The sequence below is a fragment of the Sarcophilus harrisii genome, chromosome 1, assembly GCF_902635505.1.
Source record: "Sarcophilus harrisii chromosome 1, mSarHar1.11, whole genome shotgun sequence".
In the NCBI taxonomy this organism is placed as follows: domain Eukaryota; kingdom Metazoa; phylum Chordata; class Mammalia; order Dasyuromorphia; family Dasyuridae; genus Sarcophilus; species Sarcophilus harrisii.
In genome coordinates, this window is record NC_045426.1 from 197460633 (window position 1) to 197484803 (window position 24171).

At 33.6% G+C, this 24171-nt stretch overlaps 1 protein-coding gene across 3 annotated transcripts in view; it reads right to left on the reverse strand.

Moving 5' to 3' along the window:
- ISOC1 (isochorismatase domain containing 1) overlaps positions 1–24171 on the reverse strand; it is a 57778-nt gene that overhangs the window by 28132 nt on the left and 5475 nt on the right. For all 3 annotated transcript variants that reach the window (XR_004234126.1, XM_031968341.1, XM_003759494.4), the window contains exons 2-4: positions 5948–6067; positions 5626–5829; positions 5296–5412 (exon numbers count right to left, since the gene is read on the reverse strand). Coding sequence is in view for 2 of the 3 variants with exons in the window: in XM_031968341.1 (XP_031824201.1) it covers positions 5296–5412; positions 5626–5829; positions 5948–6067 (441 nt within the window). In the remaining variant the exon portion in view is untranslated. The remainder of the gene's footprint in view (positions 1–5295; positions 5413–5625; positions 5830–5947; positions 6068–24171) is intronic.

Genomic DNA, 24171 nt, shown 5'->3' on the forward strand with positions numbered 1-24171 from the left:
ACAAATAGAAATATTATTGCTAAATTTCAAAGAGAAAATTTTTCAAGAAGCAAGAAAAACAATTCAAATATGCTGGAGTTACAATTAGAATTGTGCAGTATTTATCAGCAGTTACAATAAAAGACCACACATCCTATAATAATATATACTGGCAATAAAAAGAACTAGGCCTGTGGTCAAAAATATCATGTCCAGCAAAATTATCCATAATATTGAATGAAAAAGAAAAAGAACATTCAATGAACTTTCAGATTTTCTGGACTTTGTCTCAACCAAACTCAAATGTAATAGAAAATTTAACATATAAGACAGCCAATAACAATTTTAAAGAAATTTATTTCAAATTTAATTTGAATTAAATTAATTTCAAAGAACTTAACACGGACAAATCATTTATGTTTTTTACATGGAAATATATACCATATGTTTAAAATTGACATTAGTAATTAGGTAGTTTAAGTAGCAGAAGAACAACAGACACAGAGGCATTGGTGGGGAAGGAGGGCTCATAGTTCTGAAACCTACTCACATTGGGAATGGATCAAATAGGTAATTATACACACAGACACACACACACACACAGACACACACACACACACACACACATACACACACCATGGAGGGTATGATACCCATTTATAAAGATATAAGGGGGGGAAGGAATAAAATAAGATGGGGTATAGAAAGGTGTATAGATTTATGGGAGTGGGACAAGGTGCATAGATTAATGGACAAAGGGTGAGGAGGAAAGGGTGGTATGGGGTAAGGTGAAAAATATATAAAATAATAGCAATAGAGGATCAGTGATGAAACATGCTACTCAGCACATGGATGGATTCAACATCCAAAATGAAATATATATAGATATATAGATATGATCAGTGGGATAATATTTTGTTGGATTATGAATATTTGTTTACAGAGGTTTTGGTTCTCTCTGTTTTTCTTTTCCCAACTGGGGTATGGCAGATGAAAGGGAGAGGAAATGATTGCCTATTAACTGAAAAAAAATTAATTAAAATGGAATACTATTATTTGATAATAAATTACAAAAAAGACAGATTCAAAGAGATTTTTGGAAGTTTTCTGTGAACTGATACTGAGTCAAACTAGTAAGGTTAAAAAACCTATTATGTAACATATAACATTACATATTATAATGCACAAGAAAATAACATTGAAAGGACAAAAAACTATAAGCTATACAAAGACAAAATAGGATTCTAAAAGACTACAATTATATATATATATATATATTCAAGGAGTAATAGGAATACCAAAGCAGTACCTCAGAGGGACTGCATGTTATATGCCATGTTGTAATGGCCTGGAAAGGAGGTGGAGTGACAAACAGAAAAAGGGCTGCTGGATATTGGCAGTAAAGCTACTGTTATATGAAGGAATACTAATGGATACATCAATTCCCTGATCCAAAAGAAATTTCCCTAGGCAAACTATGAGGAAAGAAGCATTCTTGTTCAGACAGAAGTTTTGGGGGATCGTAGTTGTGGCAGCTAATCAGAGGGAATTATATATGTCCACCATATGGGTGAAGAAAATTAAATGACCATTTCATTTCTAAAGACAAAAGGCTTCCTGAAGCTGTCACTTACTGTACCACTTAAAACAAGCAGGTATCGTTATTCAGTCTTTTCAGTCATGTCCAACTCTTCATGACCTCATTTGGGTTTTTGGGGGGAAACGACACTATAATTTCCACTTGCATCTCCAGCTCATTTTAGAAATGAGGAAACGAAGGCAAAAAGGCTTAATTGACTTGCCCAGAGTCACACAGGTAGTGCCTAAGGCCAGATTTAAACTCAGGTCTTCCTGACTCTAAACTCAATACTCTTTTCACTATCATCTAGTTTCACCAAAAATGTAGTTACTTTCCCTCTATTGGATGCTAGTTGTTACTAAGCAGATGATGTTTATTGTCATTACAGAGTGACCTACTGTGGGTTTAATGATCAAAGGTGATCCCTCTTTTAGAGATCAATAGAGCAGAAAAGGCCTACTATTGATAAATGGAAAGTGGAAAATGGAAAATTGACATTTAAGATTGAGCCTCACCTTTCTTCTAATTTTATTTATAGCAAGACTATTAAGATTGATATGATTTTTAAAAATACAAAAAAAAAGATTGATATGATTCAGTTCTTCTAATACTATGTCAACTCATCAGTCTTTGGATAAAGATCTCACATTTAGAGTATGAATAGTAAAATTAAAGTTTGTTGATGGGTTAAAAACTGCACCCTCTGCCACTTTTTGCACTACTCTGCCACTGTCACAGGAAAAGGTGAAAGAAGCCAGGTAGATAAAAAGACCATTTAAAATTTTTTCTTTGTTTTACTGGCTGCCATGGTAAAAAAAAGAAATATTAATTACCATCCTACTTGTGATATATTTTTCTATGATTAGTTAAGTTAATCATCAGAAAACAGAGCTGTATTGTTTCTGGGGTCAAACATAAAAATTTTTTAAGCATGTAAAAGCTCTCAGATAGACTTCATTATCTTAGCCTTCAAAAATCCAGGCTTACTCCTCACCTGACAATGAACGTCCTAACTCTGTCTTAAAGATAAGAGTAAGAGAATCAAAAGTTTCTGTGAGAGGAGCTATTGAAATTAATATTATGTTAGCAATAAGTAAAATGCAAAAAATAGCTAATCAGCGGGCAAATAGGTTTTATCCTATTTTGATAGCTTAGGTATTAAAGTTATTATTTTAGGCAAAAACTAAAATTTCCTCTACCAATTAGATGACTAACGGGGAAAGAAAGGAAGCGAAATATTAAATTGAGTAGATAACATAAAGGAACATTCAATTTCTTCATGTTCAGAGGGAGAGGAAGTGTATGTCCTCTTTCGCTCTTTCCCAGCTTAATCATCCATGGAGATAATGCTCACTTTATAGTCAAACCCATTACTTCATTAACACTGATAAGATCCTTCCAGCAATTCCTAATGTTCCTTTCTGGTGTCTGACCTATTTGTGATGACTGGCATTCTCTTCACATAATTCCTCTTGATTCCAAAGTCAAGATCAAAGGGAAACCTAGCAGTCAAGGTGACCTTCTGTAATCCAGGGAGGAGAGGCTTGTGTTTAGATCACAGGATCACCAAGAGAATAAGAACCACTGTGTTAGCAAAAAAATAAATAAATAAATAAAAAGCACTTTTATTGAATATGGATAAGCTTGCATTTCCAGCAGCATAGACACAATATGGACCCTGCAAGCAGTATAGACAGCTTGTAAGGGAAAGTCCTTTTATAGAGACCAGCAACATGAAAAGTCACATTTTGTCCAAAAAAGCTTTTTTTTTTTTTTTTAAATCAAAGAATGGAAATCTGGAGACATCCTTTCAGTGATAAGACTAACTGCCAAATGTGGTCCTTCCCTAAACTTTCCTCTCTCTTTCTATTGATGAGACCACCAGTTACAAAACTTGAATCCTCAGAATTGTCAATAGAACACTGAGGGGGATTAGCAATGAATAAATATAAGATAAGAAAGTGAAGGAACATTGCAAGAGAGAATATTGGCAAATCTTTCAAATTGTCAAAGCAAGTTATGTTCCTTTGCAAACTAATTTTCAGTCGTCTTTTTAAAAATAACTAGCTAGTAGACTTATATGAACTGATACAAAGTGAAGTGAGCATAACCAGAACATTGTAGATAGTTACAGCAATACTATAGGATGATCAACTGTGAGTGATTTAGCTATTCTCAGCAATATAAAGACCCCAGACAATTCTGAAGGACTTATAATGAAAAAATATCATTCACTTCCAGAGAAAGAAATGATGGAGTCTGAATGCAAATCAAAGCATACTATTTTTTCCTTTTTTTGGGTGGTTTTTTTTTTTTTTTAGTCCATGTTTTCTTCCATAATATGACTAATATGGAAATATGTTTTGTATGACTGCACATGTATAGCCTATATAAAGTTGCTTGCCTTCGGAACAGAGAGAATTTGGAACTCAAAATTTTTTTGAATAATTGTTAAAAATTGTTTTTACATGTAATTGGAAAAAATAAAATATATATATATTTTAAAAGTTACTTAAATGTCTCAGCTACTGAATCTCATTTGTATTCAAATCATTTCCAATAAGATATATGTGTAAAAAATGTTCACTCTTTTGGATTACTACATTACTAGTTAATAGTTTTAATAGCAACTTTAAACACAAATGGGATAGGAACTTTATTTCATAAATAGGCATTCTATTCTCTTTCTCTTAATAGTAGTCTAGAGTTCGAGGGAAAAAAAAGACCATGCTACTTATTTTTATTTTGGTCCATCAATAATTGTTTCTCTCTATAGTGACATAGCTTAAACCTCATAATTCTTCTCTACTCCTTCAGTATTTCCTATTCTATATTATCATGGTTTAATAAAACATTAAATGAATAATCCTATTGCCTCTACTTTTTAAAAAAAACTTATTTTATAATTTCTCAAAGACCAAAGATTATATCAGTGTTTATTTTTGTTATGTGCAGCCCTGCATTAAAACTGAAATTATTATTTATCTTTGAAGCCTTCAATCCCAGCATATCATATGAAGGTCAGTTATCTGTTATATATTATACATTATGTATTATTTTGGAGAACTATAAGGAGTACAGTGAATATCTCTACCCTGGAGTTTTCCATCACTGACCTATATATCTCTACTTTTCCCGTTAGTTTCTTTGCCTCTAACCTTCTTCCCTTAAGATGAAATGAAAATACAATGAAAAGAATCAACTTCTTTAAAAGTTACTTCATCATAATTTTTCCCTTTATTTACTCATTTATTTTTAATTATATGGTCACATTTAGACTGGTCAAAGATTGAAGAACTATATTTAATTTCCAGATATCAAAAAAGTATAGTCTTTGTTTAGAGATGAAGGCTCTTTTTCATATTCCTAATGCCCTCTAAAAAGAGTACATACTTGCATGCAATTATCTCAGCTTCTGGTTTCAGACTTGAAGAATATGGCATAGAATATTCAAGAATATTCAATATGGTGGTAAAATCATAAGGTCAGCCAATTTTTTCAGATATCAGCAAACAGTTACTTAATACGATTACATTGAGAATAGTGATGAAGTCCTAAATGAATTAATATGAATTTTTAGTTTCTCCATAATTCTGAATTCAAATACAATAAACATAGAGTTGTTATTTATTAGGTTATTAAACATTGTTTTAAAAGTAGAATTATGTGGAAAATTTTATAGGATCTACTACAAGAGATACATCAATTAAATACAGATATTAAAGAGGTCATGTTACCTCAAGAGCAAACATCCTGTCCATCATGCTTCTTGATGAAGTAGCATCAGCTACAATATGAACTTCAACACCTCGGCCAACCAATTCCAGAGCTGTTTGCTGAATGCAGACGTGAGTCTAATAGAAAAGTGTCGAGATGATTACAGAACAATAAAACACATCATATTAAATTCAGAAAGTTGTTCTGATTCCCCTCTATTCTCAAAAATTATGAAAAACTGAATATAAATAGGCTTAAAAACACAAACTAAAATTTCTGTTTGTCAAGATGACATTTTAAAGGGATAAATACAAATCAATACAATAACATTTAATATGAAAAATACCTACTTCTACTCCAAACAAGACAACACTACGGACTCCAGGAATTTCTGCTAATGCTGCTTCTACTTCTGGTATTACCATTGAAAATTTAGTCTTCGGAAGTACAAGTTTAACACCTGTTAAATCAAGTTCTTGTACAGTACTACCAAGACCTTTGGGGTATTGTTCTGTTACAATAACTGGAATTCCTAAAATCCGTGCTCCTTGCAACTGAAAAAAAAAGAGAGAAAAAGAACAATTGTTTTTCCCCAAGAAAGGTATACAAAAACAACAAAAAGAACAACAAAAAGAGAATAGAAATTTAATTAAAAAAATTTTTTTGACCTACCAATCTTTGTCCTACACTAATGATATCACCAAAATACTTGATAGCTGGTCTGAATCTTTCTTGCATATCACAGCAAAAAAATACAGTGCTTGAAGGTGTAAGATTTCCCAGTGTGGTGAGCTGAAAAAAGAGAAACAAGTTTCGCAATTGATTTTAGAATTCTAATTCTTGAATATATTCATTAACAAATTTTTAATGTTTAAGACTTAAAGCACATAATAAGGTAACTTAAAAATGGAAGACAAAAACAGAAAACTGGCAATTTGAAATAAAATGTGACAGATCAAGAAGTGCTTAGAAAAGCGAGGGGAAAAAAAGCAGAAAAACATTGCTTTGTCAATGAACACAAGTAGAATTATAAAAACCAGAAACTTTTTAATATTGAAATTTGTGCCCTAAGTGACTCCATTGTTTTCAGTCTGGCTTGTCTTCAGGTACTAACCTGCTACTCAGTATCTAATGTTAATCAATCTATTTGGATAGGCTAGACTGCAGACATAAACTTTGATCCAACTGCTTACCAGAGAATCAGCATATATAGCAACATGAGCTTTCATCCCATCCCCCTTGCCTCTAGTCTCATTTCCCTACGATGTAGCAATGCAGGAGGTCATTTAATAGTGATTAAATGTTTCTTTCAAAAGTGAAGGTCATTGATTAAAAACCTCCTTTTCTCCCATTTTTGCAGTGTTCCTAAAAGTTGCATTTTTTTAATGTTAAAGAAAATCTTTGTTCACCCTGATTATAGAAGCAAAACTCACCTAGAAAAAAAAAAAAAAAGGCGTTTATTTAAAAATATCAAGGTCAAAACACCTTGGTGGGATGGCCACAAGGGCCAGCATAGACCTCAAACTGTCATCTGCTTTTTAAAAATAACTTTTAAGTTATTTAAAAATAACTTTCCTGATACTGGCAAGACAAGTCCTGATAGATACAAGTTTTTAAATGGGGGATGGGTTAGTTAGTGTTCTCTCACAGACAAATATACTATCCAGGAAGATGCATGTTCATGAGTTAAAGAGTATACAAACATGGAGGAAGGTGTGGGAGGTCTAGGCATTCCATGATGAACCTCGTTTCCATTTGAAGCAGAAAAAGGGAAGGCTGAAAACCGTGAATTGTCATAAGCAAAACAAACTCATGGCATATAGCTGTGAAAGGAGGGTGTAAAGAAAATAAACAGTGAAAACCTGAGAGGAGATGGCAAAGTGAAAAGAAAAGAGACAGTAAGGAAAAACAAGTAGCTTTAATTAGAACTCACTAATGTTAAACAAAGTTTTCTCTTTCAACACTTTGGGAATAGGAGTTAGGGTAGAAGCAAAGAAGAAAAAGTAGAAGAGAACTAGATGGAGAGAAATACTTAATTAACTATCATTACTATGAATATGAATGGGAAGAATTTATTATAAAATGGAAAGGAAATGAAATGGATTAAAAGACAGAATCAAAAAAAATGTTACATACAGGAAACACAGGTTCGTGTAGAATTTGAAAAGGAACTAGAGTAAAATGAAATATCTTTAAAATTAACTTTAAAAAAAGAGACAGAAATCAAGATTTCAGATGATACAAAGCAAAAAAGAATAGATAAAGAAGCAATAAATATATTATTGGCACGATAAAAAATATCAATACTTAATAAATATCCACACCTAATCTCTTAACATGCAAATACTTAAAGGAAAAATGAATCAAAAGCTAACCAAATTGCAGTGAGAAACAGCAAACTATGATAGGAGGGAAACTTTAAAATTTAACAAAAAGATAAAAAAGAAAAAAGTTAAGAACCCAAATAGATTAAGTTAGATGTTAGATCTCTGATTATTACTAAATAATATTAGAATTTAATCTCCTTACAAGTATTATTTCATTCTTTGTACTCCAGTGCATACCATAATTCATAACAGATTTGAACACATAACATATAGTTCCTAACACAGGGGCTTAAAAGATTGTTAGTTTACTCACGGAGACAAAAGGAGTTTACGTTTCTTTTTTTTTAGTTGGGTGTACTAATTTACATTTTACAATTTATGTTAGAAATAAGTTAATTTTTTTTACTTAGTGCTTCATTTTGTCTCAACATTAAACTTAAAATAAAAAAAGTACTGCTGATAAGACTACCACTAAAATTTAGTGTATTTGGTAACTGGAATGAGATGAGATATCACTGTCATACAAATCATGATTGAATTGGAAGAAGGGACTGAATCTGGAGGGTGAGAATATCAGAAGAATGGCAAGAACCCTTCTAAGATATTTATGGAGAATTCTCTTATATCATTGAGAGATCCTGCTAATATCAAGCTATTAGCTCAGAAGGTGTTGGGAGAAGTTGCTTGAGAGGATAAAACATGAAGTTCAGAATAACCTTCTTGTTAACCATCCTACAGGACGGACTGCTAGGATAATAAGACTGAAAGTGAACTCAATCACCACATTGAGAAACTAGAGCCAGAGTTTTCTGATCAATGAAAGTTGAAGGGCATCTAATACAAGTTAGCAGCTGTAAAAAGTCTTTCTTGATGAGGGTAAGAACTAGCAAGCCACAGATAAAAGACTACATAGAATACATTCTTCACCCCAGGAGTTTCAGTTTTGATGCATCATGCTAAGAGCAAAGAAGTCAGAAGAAATGAGAATGAAAATGAGTAAGAAATTTAAGAACTTCAAATAACAGGGTTTTTTTTTTGTTTTTTTTTTTAAAGGCATTACTTTTCCTAGGAGGAGGACAATTTCCTCCACTGAGGAAATACGAGGTCAATAGGCCTTTACCAATAAGGAGCTAAGTAAATTGCAAGACAACAAACCTGATAAATCACTGGAGCCAATAGTGAGACTTTCTCTGAAGCTGAATTCCAGAGATTTAGTGAGCTCTCTGAGGAGTTATTATTATGACCAAAAAAATCAGATAGATTCTCTAAATGAGCCATCTTCCCCCCCCCCTTTCTCATTTTTAAATGAAGAATTATTCACATCTGCTACCATAAAGGTGAATATCTATTGGAGTTATAGGACCTCCTGATGAAGATCTTTAAGAGAGGGTATGGAGTACCTAAAGGGAACGAGATTGATAGATTAGATCTATACACACATTCATACCTTCACAAATTGTATGACTGGGCTGCCTTAGGTATTTAGAACCAATCTTCTGGGTGCAGCCTCCTGAAGAATGCCTTCAAATCCCATTTACCAATTGGGAAATGACTTGTATTCTTATAAGTTTATTTCAGTTCTCTATATATTTGAGAAATGAGGCCTTTAACAGAAACACTTGGCTCTAGGTGTACCCTAGCATATATACAGGTAACTAGTGAAACAGTAAACTGAAGCAGCTGTTGACGTGCAAATATTGCTATCAGTATTAACAGGCATTGTAGGAATGAGGGGAAGAATCATTAAGCCTATTCCTCTGCTGGAAAAATGAACAGAGAATAATAAATCCCCTCCTGGAGGAAGCTTTAGGAATGACTGAAAATATAAGGCAAACAAGAAAGCAACAAATGGCCAGCTTTTGAGGGTACTAATAAAAACCGTTCACGGTAATTAAATTCCAGGACAGCAGAAACCATTCAGTTCAGCCCAAGCCTAAGGTCTTCTCTAAAGCCCTCATCCCTTTTGATTCATTTGAGGGAGGCTATAAAAGAGAGGCAATAGAGGAATTATGAGTTCTCAGGAGGCAACATTTGTGCAAACCCTTTCAATAACATTTATATATATTATATGAGTAAAGTTAAATGAAAATCCTGAGTGTTACCCAAACTATACTATGTAATTAAGATCCAAGAAGATCAAGTAGGAGATGGGGAGGAGAGGATGAAAGATATTTCCTCTCTAGTGAGGGAGATGAAGGAAAGTGTTCAAAACAGATCTGTTTAAACGTTGTTAAAACAATTCCCTTTGCAACAACTTTGTGTAGTAGCCTGTGAAGCAGGCAGATGACACTGGAGTAGGCCTGCAAGGAGCTGAGCAAAGTCACTATAGCTGGTCTGGATCTCATCATTGTTATACTCCAGATAACCCAGGCCCAGGATGAAAGGTATGATGTTATTGGCTCAGTATGCTATCCTTTATTTAGGAAGAAGTCCAATAAAATATTTTTCAACAGTATGTTATTTTTTCAGTTACATGTAAAAATAGTTTTCAACGTTCATTTTTCATAAAATTTTTATTTTCAAAATTTTTTTCCTCGCTCTTTCCTCTCCCCAAGATGGCAAGCCATATGATATAGTTTATGCATGTGTAATCATGTAAACATATTTCCGCATTAGTCATTTTGTGAAAGAAGAAACAGAAAAAAGGGAAAGCCATGAAAAACAACAACCATCACCAAACCACAGTGAAAAAACTATGCTTTGATCTGCATTCTTTCTCTGGAGATGGATAAAATTTTTCATCACTAGTCTTTTGGAATTCAGAAGAGCTAAATCAATCATAGGTGATCAGTGCACAATGTTGCTATTATTATCTTGATTCTGCTCTCTTCACTCAGTAAGAGGTCATATAAGTATTGAAATCTACCTGCTCATCATTTCTTATAGCACACTAATATATAGCTATAGCACAACTTGTTCAACCATTTCTCAGTTGATGGACATAGCCTCGGTTTCTAATTCTTTGCCACCACTAAAGAACTGATATATTTTTGTATATGTAGGTCCTTTCCTCTTTTTTAGGATATTTTTGGGATACAGACCTAGTAATGATATTGCTGGATTGAAGGAAATGCATAATTTGATTGCCCTCTAAGAATAGTTCCAAATTCCTTTTCAAAATGGTTGGATTAGTTCACAAATCCACCAATAACGCACTAGCATTCCAATTTTCCCACATCTTCTCCAATATTTATCATTTTTGTCTTATTAATCAATCTGATGGATATGAAGAGGTACTTGGGAATTGTTTTAATTTGCATTTCTCCAATCAATAGTGATGTAGTGCATTTTTTCACATAACTAAAGGTAACTGATTTCTTCACCTAAAAACTGCCTGTTCTTATCTTTTGTTCATTTATTAATTGGGAAATGACGCGTATGCTTATAAATTTAACTCAGTTCTCTATATTAATTTTTTAAACGAGGCCTTTATCAGAAACACTTGCTGTAAAAATTGTTTCCCAGTTTTCTGCTTTCCTTCCAATCTTGATTGTATTGGTTTTGTTTGTGCAAACCTTTTTTATTTTAATATAATCAAATTTATCATTTTGCATTCCATAACATTCTTTATCTATTTGGTTATAAATTCTTCTCTTTTGCACAGAACTGACAGGTAAACTATTCCTTGATCTCCTAATTTGCTTATGCTATCACTCTTTATATCTAAATCGTATACTTATTTTGACATTATTTTGGTATATGGTGTGAGATCTTGGTCTATGCCTAATTCCTTCCAGAATATTTTTCAGTTTTCCAGAAATTTTTCTCACATAGTGAGTTCTTATCTCAGAAGCTAGAGTCCTTGGGTTTATCAAATAGTCATTTACTACTGCATCTTGTGTACCTAATTTATTCCACTGCTCCATAACTCTGTTTCTTATCCAGTACCAACTAGTTTTAATGAATGCTACTTTATAATATAGTTTTATATCTGGTATGTCAAGGTCACATTTCTTTTCACTTTTTTTCATTAGTTTATTCATATTTCCTAGAAAGAGTGACAGTTTTGTTTCCTCAGTGTCTATTCTAATTCCTTCTATTTATTTTTCTTCTCTTATTGCAAGAGCTAGTAATTCCAGTACAATATTGAATAATAGTGGTGATAAGGAGCATCCTTGTTTCACCCCAATCTTATTGGGAAAGCTCATTATCCCTATTACATATAGTGCTTGCTTATGTTATTTTTTTCTTTTTCTTATGGGTCAGAAAAGTATCCTCCCCCCCCCCCAATAGCATTTAATTTTTTTCAATTATATATAGATAGTTTTCAATTTTATTTTTATAAGAGTTTGATTTTCATTTTTTTCTCCCTTCTTCTAGTTCCTCCTCCCTCCCCAAAACAGCAAGCAATTTGCTACAGGTTGTGGATGTACAATCATATTAAAATCTTATTTCCACATTAGCCATGCTCTGAAAGAAGAATCAGAACAAAAGGAAAAAACTATAAGAAAAAACTGAAAATAGTATGCTTTGAGCTATATTCATACTCTATGATACTTTTTTCTCTAGAAGTGCATAGTATTTTCTATGAGTCTTTTGGAATTGTCTTAGATTACTGTATTTCTGAGAAGAGCTAAGTTTATCAAAGTTGATTGTTGTTGATGGTTTTAGATAGATAGTATTTATCATTTTAATGAAAACTCCATTTATTTCTAATCTTTCTAGTGTTTTTTTTTAATAGGAACAGGTACTTATTTTGTCAAAAATCTTATCTTCATCTATGAAACAATCATATGATTTCTGTTGATTTGTTATTAATATGGTCAATTAAGCTGATACCTTTGCTAATATTGAACCAACCCTGCATTCCTAGTATAAACCCCACCCACCTGGGTCACCGTGTATCATAATTGGTGACAAATTGTTGTGATCTCGTTGTTAATATTTTATTTAAAATTTTTGCATCAATAATCATTAGGGAAATTCATCTATAATTTCCTTTCTCTGTTTTGGCTCTTTCTGGTTTAGGTATCAACATCATATTTGTGTCATAAAAGTCATTTTCCCAAATTTTCTATATAATATTTGAATTGTCCTTTAATGTTCAGTAGAATTTACTTGGAAATTCATCTAACCTTGGAGACTTTTTCTTAAGGAATTCATTGATAGCTTGTTCAATTTCTTTTTCTAAAATGGGGTTAATCTTTTATTAATCTGGGTTATTTATGTTTTTGTAAATTCTCATCCATTTCACTTAAATTGTCAGATTTATTGGCATACAGTTGGGCAAAGTAGTATTGCTTTGATTTCCTTTTCATTAATGGTGAATTTACCCTTAACATTTTTGATACTGGTAATTTAGTTTTCTTCTTTCTTTCCTTTGATTGTCATGATTTCCAATTTGTTGTTTTCTTGATTTTAAAATTTTTTTTTTCCAGCTTTTTAAATCACATGCCAAATTCATTGATCTCCTATTTCTCTATTTTAATTATGTAAGCATTTAGATATATAAAATTTTCCCCAAGTACTACTTTGACTGCATCCTATAAATTTGGGTATATTCATTTCATCATTCTTTTTGTTGAAATTATTGTTTCTATGATTCGTTTGACCTCATTCTTTAGGGTTAGATTATTTAGCTTCCAATTAATTTTTAATCTATCTTTCAATGGTCTAATTCCATGTATTTTTTTTCTTTTTTATTGCATCATGATCTGAAAAAGATACATTTCCCAATTCTGCCTTTTTGCATTATAATGTGAGGTTTTTATGTATTAATACATGGTCAGTTTTTGTTTAGGTGACATGTTCCACTGGGAAAAATTATACTCATTTCTATCCCTATTTATCTTTCTCCAGAGGTTTAACATATCTAATTTTTCTAAAATTTGATTCTATTCATCTTTTAACTTTTTTTTTTAAATTTTGTGGTTAGATTTAACTAGTTCTGGGAGGGGAAGGTTGAGGTTCCTCATAGCTTTGCCGCCTCCAACTTCTCTAATGGATGCTATGCCACTTGGTAACATATATGATATGTTTACTATTAATATAACTTCATTATTTATGGTACCTTTAAGCAAGATATAGTTTCCTTTCTTAACTCTTTTAATTAGATTTATTTTTGCTTTTGCTTTATTTGAGATCAGAAATGCTACACGTTTTTTTTTCTTTTTACTTCAATTAAATCATTATATATTCTGGTCCAACTTTTTAGCTTTACTTATTCTGTGTGTCTTTCTGTTTCAAACATATTTGTTTTAAACAATGTTATACAGAATTTCAGTTTTTAATCCACTTTGCTATCCCCTTCTGTTTATGGGAGAATTCATACCATTCACATTCACAGTTATGACTGCTAACTGTATTTCCCTCCATCATAGTTTTATACTCTTTTTATATCCCACCTCACTCCCCCCCCCCACTTTTTTTGTTTTTTTGTCTCTCTCTCTCTCTCTCTCTCTCTCTCTCTCTGTTTCTCTATTTCTGTCCTTTCACCCTGTCTCTTTTCATCAGGGTTTTGCTTCTGAACACCCCCCTCCTTCAATCTGCCTTCCCTGCTATCATTCCTGTCTCTCCCCACCTTTTATCCCTTCCCCTCCTACTTTCCTATATGAGAAGAGAGATTTCTTTACCGAAATGTGTATATGTTATTCCATCTTTGATTGAAATCTAATGTGTATAAGGTTCAAAAATTGCTTACTCCCTATCTTCTTTCTCTCTACTGTAACAGGTCTTTCATGCCTCTTTATGAGGTATAATTTACCCCATTCTGCCTTTCTTTTTCTTTCCTCCCAGTACAATTCTGTTTTTACCCTTTAAGAAATTATTTTTAGATTATCACATCAACTAATACCCACACCCTCTGCCCAAGGTATATTCTTTCTAACTGCTCAATAGGGATACAGCTTTTATGAGTTACAAGTATCATCTTCCTAATATGTTTGTAAACTGTTCAATCTTATTAAAGACCATGTGTTTTTTCCCTCCTGTTTAACTTTGTTTTAAATTAAATATACTATTAAATTGATATGACCCAAGAGTAAATTTGGAAGAATGTCTGTTTTGCTAACATTTTTTATTGTATATAACTATTATATAGAAAAGTTGAGACTTTGCATATACCAACTCATCTTTTAAGCTGACAATCTTTTTTTTTTATTATAGCTTTTTATTTACAAGATATATGCATAGGTAATTTTTCAGCATTGACAGTTGCAAATCCTTTTGTTCCAACTTTTTCCCTCCTTCCCCTCACCCCTTCCCCCAGATGGCAGGTTGACCAATACATGTTAAATATGTTAAAGTATAAGTTAAATACAATATATGTATACCTGTCCAAACAGTATTTTGTTGTACAAAAAGAGTCACACTTTTAAATAGTGTACAATTAACCTGTGAAGGAAATCAAAAATGCAGGCGGACAAAAATAGACAGTTTGGAATTTTATGTAGTGGTTCATAGTCATCTCCCAGAGTTCTTTCCCTGGGTGTAGCTGGTTCAGTTCATTACTGCTCTATTGGAACTGATTTGGTTCATCTCCTTGTTGAACTTGGCCACGTCCATCAGAATTGATCATCATATAGTATTGTTGTTGAAGTATATAATGATCTCCTGGTCCTGCTCATTTCACTCAGCATCAGTTCATGTAAGTGTCTCCAGGCCTTTCTGAAGTCATCTTGCTGGTCATTTCTTACAGAACAATAATATTCCATAACATTCACATACCATAACATTCATTATTCACCCATTCTCCAATTGATGGGCATCCACTCAGTTTCCAATTTTTGGCCATTACAAAGAGGGCTGCCACAAACATTTTTCCACGTACAGGACCCTTTCCCTTATTTAAAATCTCTTTGGGATATAAGCTCAGTAGTAACACTGCTGAATCAAAGGGTATGCACAGTTTGATAACTTTTTGAGCATAGTTCCAAATCGCTCTCCAGAATGGCTGGATGTATTCACAATTCCACCAACAATGTATCAGTGTCCCAGTTTTCCCACATAACCTCCAACATTCTGCATTATTTTTCCCTGCTGACAGTCTTTTTTGTTTTTAATATTTATAAATATTTTGAGTATTTAAGATATACAAAACAAAGATTTTTTTGAATATAAGAATTGTAACAGGATACTCATTTTGTTTTTGTACACCACAGAAGATTTTTCTTTGATATTATAAATAATAATTCTATTTTGTTTTGATATTTATGCTCCAGGAGAGGAATATATATAGAAAAATAACTTAAATTATTTTGAGATATACCTGTTTGCCTTTTTATACTTCTGTTGAATCTTATATTTGAAGATCAGATTTCCTGTTCAGCTCTGATCTTTTCATAAGAAAAGTTGAAAGTCCCCTATTTCACCAATTGTTCATCTTTTACTCTGGAAGATTATGCTCAGTTTTGCTGCGTAGTTGATTCTTGGTTGTAATTCAAGCTCCTTTGCTTTCCAAAACATCACATTCCAAGTCCTTGGATTCTAACCCTTTGCAATACTGATGATGGCTCTTTGAAAACTGAATTGTTTTTCTTTCTGATTTTTTTTGAAGTATTTTTTCCTTGACCTGATTATTCTGGAATTTGGATACAATATTCCTTGTAGTTTTTATTTTGAGGTCTCTTTCAGCAGGTAATCAGTAGATTCATTCAATGACAATTTTACCCTTTGATTCTAGGATATCAGGACAGTTTTCCTTAATAATTTCTTGAACGATGCTGTCCAGACTTGTCATGGCCTTCAGATAGTCCAATGATTCTTAATTTATCTCTCTTGGATTTATCTTCCAGGTCAGTTGTTTTTCCAATGAGGCATTTTACATTTTCTTCTATTTCTCTATTCTTTTTATTTTGCTGCACTGATTCATTATGGTTAACAGAATCATTAGCATTTATGAGCCCAAATCTAATTGTTAAGGAATTATTTTCTTCAGTTAGCATATATACCTCTTTTTCTATGTGATTAATCCTTTATTTTTTTAAGGAGTTGTTTTCTTTGGTCAATTTTTGTACTTTCTCTTTCAGGCTAACTCTTTTTCCATAATTCTTCTGCATAATTCATTTTTTTTTCTCCAATTTTTCTGACTCTTATAGGATTTTAAAAATCCTTTTTGAGCTCTTCCAAGAGGACACTTTTTCTCCTTTGAGGCTTTGGATATAAATATTTTGACATTATTGTTCTCTTCTGAGTTGGTGTTTGATCTTCCCTGTCACCATAGTAGCTTTTTATGGTCAGGGTTTTTTTGGATTGTTTTTTGTTCATTTTTCAAAGTTTAGCTAGCCTTGCTTTTGGAGTAGAGAGGACACTGTCCCAGCTTCTTGCCCTGGAGCTCTGAGGCCTGATCACTGGCTTTCTGTGCTGTGCTCTGGAAGACTGGAGACCTCTCCCTCCACTAGGGTGGTTCAGCCTACTCATGCCTATTGTGCCCAGGGTTCTGGTGCTACCAGTTTGCCTGCTGTGCTGGGGCTGGAGACTTCCCAACAGGTCTGCTGTACCACTGGCCTGCTGAGCCAGCACTTGCAGGGCCTGCTGTGGCTAAGGGACTCTCACTTCTTGTCTGGACACCACTTTTGCTGAGCTCTGCAAGTGAGACGGACATCTCCTGAAGTCCTTCTAAGTTCTCTTGGGGAGAAAACTGTTTCAGTCTGTCTTTTTTGGATGCTTTCACAATGGGATTTTTTTACAGGCTTGATTTAACATTGTTTCTGAGGGAAAGTGACAGCAGCTCAGGCAACTTCCTAGATTCAGCCATTTTGGCTCTACCCTCCTTAAATTTTTTATATAAAAAATTCTTAAGTATAACAGAAGTATGATTATCCATTCTGTGGCCCTGATGTTCCTTCTCTGAGGAGGGCACATCATGCTGGGTGGTCCTGTGCCAGTGACTCCCCCATCACACAATCAGTTCTAAAGTTCTTGAGATGGTGAGAGTGTCTTTGTATCACTTTTCTAACCACCTTTGAGTGTTTGCCCCATGTGAATTCTCCATAAAACTTTTTTTTGGGAAGCTTTCATTTGGCATTAGAACAATGTGGCCAGCCCAACAGTTTTGCTTTCTGAAGTAGAGTTGGGATGCTTGGCAATTCAGTTTTAGAAAGGACCCAGTGTCTGGTACCTAAATCTGCTGGGTGAGCTTCAGAACCTGCCCTAGACAATCCAAATGGAAGTAATTCCTGGCATGCTGCTTATAGAAGACTGAAACTCTGAATTAGACAAGAGAGTACTTAAGGCTAATTACCTATTCAATGTGAGGCAATGGCTCTATTAGCACATATTTGGATGATGGCTCTTCTCACCATTGGTGCTTGCTGAATGTTTGGTAGTAAGATAATTGTAGGCAAGGATTGGAGGGTGGGGAGAGACAAGTCAAGGTCACTTGGCTGCAGGACGAGGAGGAGAGAGGCTGGAGACTCCGGACTCCAGAATCGAGGATACATCTTTGGCAAGCCACATGGCAGCTTGCCTGCCTCCTTCGCTTCTCCCCTTAAAGACCAAGGACTTTGATTTATCCTGACTTTGGCTGACTCCAAGGTCCTCCAGGGAGCTAGTCCGGACATTACAGGCGCTGGTGCACTATGCAGGTTTCACAGTCATACAACAACCAGGCAGCACAACAGCTTCATGGATCTTCTGTTTGGTGGTCAGTCCAACACCTCTCCTTTCCCTCAGAGACTACCAAAGAGTTAACTCTGGCAACACATGTCACCCTCATTATCAATATGTATATCCCTGGAAACAATACTGCCAAGGTAAGAGAACTCCAAAACTTCTCCATTTACTGTAATAGATGGTTCTACATATGGATAGTGGTACTGGCTGATAGGACACCTGCATTTGCTTGTCACAATCTGCAGAGAAACTATCCATATTTTGTTGGAGGCTGCACTGAGTGCACAATAATCTCAAACCAAAAATCCTGCACCAATACTCCCTCCATTTTAGTTTTGGCTTGTAGCCTTTTCAGGTTCATCATTACCATCATGCATACATAAGACCTACTGTGAAACAAGACCCATTGTGAACTGCGAAGATGTGTTATCACTCACCACATACAGCAGAATATCGAGATCTAAGACTTACTTCTTCCAACAGGAATGAATAAGATTGCTAGTTTTTGTCTTTGTCTACATTTTTCTCTTTCTTCTTTTTCTTTATGGTAATTCTGCTGGGCGCTATATACATATATAGGAAAAATACGCGCGCACACATACATATATACACACACACACACACACACACACACACACAAATTTCTTTTTCTTTTCCCTTTAGTACGACCTGTGTCAGGAGCACTTGTCGAATAAAAGCTCTGACACCATTTAAATAGTAAAAAGTCCCTTAGAAAATCCTTAGGATCTAGACATATGAGGGTATTATGTGATAGAAACACTATCTACTAAGATTTCTCCTTTTTCTCCAATTGGTGGAGGCTGGGGCAAGGCTCAAGCTGTGCCTCTTATTATGCAGCTTCCTGGTGACCTTTATTTTGACATGGCTTTCTGATACAGTCACCTCGGGATAAAAAGGTCTCATCCAAGTGGGATCAAGGATCCTCTGACTTACTTGGTATCTGATGACTATGCCAGTCACTGTGCCTTACAGAAGTTACCCACTATTGTATCCTGTTGCAAGTGCTACCTATGTTAGGTCTAAGTAAAGCTCCCACTGTTAACTGTTCAATGACTTAGAAGTGCCTCATTTTGTCCCAACTTTAAACCTGAACTAACAGAATGTTGAAATTAGATCTAACCTTAACAACTTAGACTAACAAAACAAGAAATGTATTACTTAAATTACTTTATATAAGAAAAAATAATTGAACATTTAGTAAAAAATGTTAAGTGCTTACAGTGTGCCAGGTACTATGCTAAGCAATGTAGATTTTTAAAAGGGGAGGGTAGGGGAAGCAATCTCTTGCTCAGAAAAAAAATTCAAATGCAGGGAACAAAATGTAAATAAATAGTTTGGTACATCAAAGATAAACACAGAAAAGGCAAAAGTTACTAAAAAGAAAATAACATTCTAATTAAATTAGAAAGAGGCATGCATTAGGTGCTAGAGGGTAAGGAGGTTGGGGAAAATCTTCTAAAGATAGGAAGGAAGTGAGCTAGGTTTGTAAGGAAGGCAAGGAAACTAAGAGGCAAAGGACAAGGGACAAAGCATTCCAGGTATGAGGGACAGTAACATTAAAGGAACAGCATCAGAAAATAAAGTATCAGAAAATTAAAAATCTGAAAGTAAGTATAATTTAGAGAGGGGAGTAAAGTATAAAAAGACCAGAAAGTCAGAAAGGAGACATGTTACAAAGCATTTTAAAAATCAAAAATTTTATCCTGGGGTTAATAAGCATCTATGGTGCTCACCAAGCAGAAAGAAAACAAGTTATACCTACTCTTTGGGGTTAGAGGAAGAAAATTACCTTTTCATTTTACAAAAGGATGAATTTAATTATCAAGAAATTTGAGGCAGAGTAGAGCCAAAATGGCAAAATAAGGGCAAGAACTCCACTGAGCAAATTTCTCTCCAAATGATGTCAAAATAATGCCTCAAAACAGGACATATACCTCTGGAAAACTCTGAATGAAAACAGAAAAGAATATGCTTTTTCTCAACTACAGAAAAACTAACAATGTTAGGGCATTAAATTCTCATAATTAAATGCCCAAAGCAGAAATATTAAATGCATCTTTTTCAGATTATAATGCAACAAAAATTATTTTCAAAAAAGGGCTACAAGATAGATTAATTGGAAACTAAATAATCTAATCCTAAAGAATGAATGCATCAAAGAACAAGTAATAGAAATAATAAAAAATTCCATTAAAGACAATAACAACAATTAGATGACAACCAAAACTTACAGGACACAGCCAAAGCAGTAACTAGGGGAAAATTTATATTACTAAATGCTTACATCAATAAAATAGAGAAAGAGCAAGGCCATTTGGCCCACTTTTTATTATCATAGACTTATCTTTGTTAATAAATGATACCTTGTTTAAAGAATTGCCTCCATTTACATTTTTGATTAATTTCATTCATAACACAGCAAAGTTCAGTGAGAAAAGATAGAGAAATCCCCCTTAAAATAACTATAAATAACATAAAGCACTTAAAAGCCTATTGGGCCAAGACAAACTCAGAAACTATATGAACACAATTATAAAATATTTTTCACCAAAATAAAGTCAGATCTAAACTAGAAAAATGTCAATTGTTCATGGGTAAGCCAAGCTAATATAATAAAAATGATAATTCTACCTAAATTAATTTACATAAGCAATCAGTGCCATACCAATCAAACTACCAAAAATTATTTTATAGATCTACAAAAAAAAAATAGAAATCATATGTTAGAATAAAAGATGGAAAATATCAAGGAAATCAACTCGGGGGGGGGGGGGGGGGAAACTCATGAAAGTAGATGGCTTAACGAATGTTTGTGGCAGCCCTCTTTGTAGTGGCTAGAAACTGGAAACTGAGTGGATGCCCATCAGTTGGAGAATGGCTGAATAAATTGTGGTATATGAATATTATGGAATATTATTGTTCTGTAAGAAATGACCAACAGGATGATTTCAGAAAGGCCTGGAGAGACTTACACGAACTGATGCTGAGTGAAATGAGCAGGACCAGGAGATCATTATATACTTCAACAATACTATATGATGACCAGTTCTGATGGACCTGGCCATCCTCAGCAACGAGATCAACCAAATCATTTCCAATGGAGCAGTAATGAACTGAACCAGCTACGCCCAGAGAAAGAACTCTGGGTGATGACTAAAGACCATTATGTTGAGTTCCCAATCCCTATATTTATGCCCACCTGCATTTTTGATTTCCTTCACAAGCTAATTGTACAATATTTCAGAGTCTGATTCTTTTTGTACAGCAAAATAACAGTTTGGTCATGTATATTTATTGTGTATCTAATTTATATTTTAATATATTTAACATCTACTGGTCATCCTGCTATCTGGGGGAGAGGGTGGGGGGTAAGAGGTGAAAAATTGGAACAAGAGGTTTGGCAATTGTTAATATGCTGTAAAGTTACTCATACATATAACCTGTAAATAAAAGGCTATTAAATAAAAAAAAAAATTTAAAAAAAAAAAAAAAGAAAGTAGATGGCTTAGCTAGCTATACCAGATCTTAAACTGTATTACAAAGAAGTAATCATCAAAACAATCTTATACAGGGGCAGCTAGATGATGCAGTGGACAGATCAACAGTCCTGAAGTCAGGAGGAACTGAATTCAAATGTAACCTCAGACATTTAATATTTCCTAGCTGTGTGACCCTGGGCAAATCACTTAACATCAATTGCCTTAGCAAAAAAAAAAAAAAAAAAAAAATCTTGTACAAGCATATAACATACAGTAGTAAATTACTACAGTAATCTAATATTTGAGAAACCTAAAGATCCAAGTTCTGGGGACACAAACTCATAATTTGACAAAAACTTCTGGGGAAACTGGAAAGCAGTTTGACAGACACTATATACTTACCACATACTAAGATGAGATCAAAATAAATACGTGATTTAGACATCAAGAGTGATACCATAAGCAAAATAGGGGAGCATGGACAAATTACCTATAAGCTGTATGAAGAAAGGAAGAATTTATGACCATCAAGGGAGAGAAATCATTACAAGATATAAAATGATAGTTTTGATTACATTAAATTTAAAAGGATTTGCGCAAACAAAATTAATGTAGCCAAAATTAGAAGGAAAGCAGAAAATTGGGGGGAAATTCATTTCTCAAATATGTAGAGAACTAAGTAAAATTTATAAGAATGTGAGTCATTTCCCAATTGATAAATGGTCAAAGGTTAAGAACAGGCAGTTTTCATTTTCAGATGAAGAAATCAAAGCCATCTACAATCATATTTTAAAAAGCTCTAAATCACTATTAATTAAAGAAATGCACATTAAAACTGCTTTGAGATACTACCTCACACCTATCAGATTGAAATATGAAAAAAAGGGAAACCATAAATGCCAAAGGGGATGTGGGAAATTGGGACACAATGCACTATTGATAGAACTGTGAACTGATCCAACCATTCTGGAGAGCAATTTGGAATTGTATTCAAAGGGCAATAAAACTGTATTATCCTTTGACACAAAAATAGCACTGTTAAGTCTACTCCAAAGATCTATTTGTAAAAAAAAAAAAAAAAAAAAAATTGTAGCAGTTCTTTTTTTGGTGGCAAAAAATTGGAAATTAAGAGGATGCCCACTGGAGAATGCTGAACAAATTGTGGTTTATGATTTTGATGGAATACTATGATGTCATAAGAAATCATGAGCAGGATGCTCCCTAAAAAGAAAAAAAACCCTGGAAAACTTACATGAAATGATACAAAATGAAGTGAGCAGAACCAAAAGAACATTATACATAGTAATAATGTAGGATGATCAATTGTAAATGAGTTAGGCAATTCTTAGCAATACCATAAACTAATTCCAAAAGCTCATAATAAAAAATACTATCCACCTCCAAAGAAAGAAGTGATAGAATTTGAAAGCATATGAAAACATACTTTGAAAAAATTTTATTTGTTTTTCTTGTTTTTTTTCTTTCACAACATGACTAATATGAAAATTTTTTCATGACTGCACATGTATAATCTATACCAAACTGCTTGCTTTCTCAAGTGGGGTGAAGGGAAGGAGAGGGAGAGAGAATTTGTAACTAATTTTTTTAAAAAGAATATTAACATTTTTTAATAAAATATTTATTTTTTAAAAAGAGAGTCTAAGTAAGTAGACTACACTGGCAGCTATTGCAGTGATCTAAAAGGGAGCTGAGGAGGCTATGAATTATTACCTAGTTGCTATGTGAGTGAGGAGAATATGAGATGTTGTGAAAGTAGAAACATCAAGACTGAAAATAAGAAACAATAAGGCCAGACATGTCAGTACTTTATTTTAGTTCAGGTACAATGTCAGAAAATGACATTATGAAATGAAAAATTCATGGTCATTGAAAAGTTTAAAAATATATTTATTTAGCTCTAACATGGAAAGAGTATTCAAAGATATAGGAACAGTAGCTTTGTCTCCTATTAGAGAAAAACTATCCCACCCAATATTGTGAGAGGGAAGAGAAAGAAGAGAAAATTGGTAGATATTTATCTTATCACAGTGTGAGAGGAAGAAGTCAGGAATGATACCCAGATTATGGGCCTGGATAATTGGGCAGACAGTGGCACTCTAGAGAATAGTATGGAAGTTCAGAAGAATTTGTGGAGAAAAATAATGAGTTCTATTTTGGAAATGTTGAATTTAAGATTGCCTATGTGACAACTAATTTTAAAATGTCAAAGGAAGCAGCCAGAGATGTAAATGTAGCTCAGTGGAAAGAGCAGGGATGGATATACAGATCTAAGTATTATCTGTATAGAGATTTTAATCTATCGGAACTAAGACAACTCGATGAGTTAGTAAAGAGGGATAAAGAAGGAGAAGAGAATGGGGGCCAGTACAAAAGCTTGGGATATTTCCATAGTTAGAGGATATGATATATATGAAGAAATAGCAAAGGAAACTGAGAAAGAAACTGAGATAGAAGGGGCATCAAATGAACTTAAGTGTCAATAAAGCCAAGAGAAAAG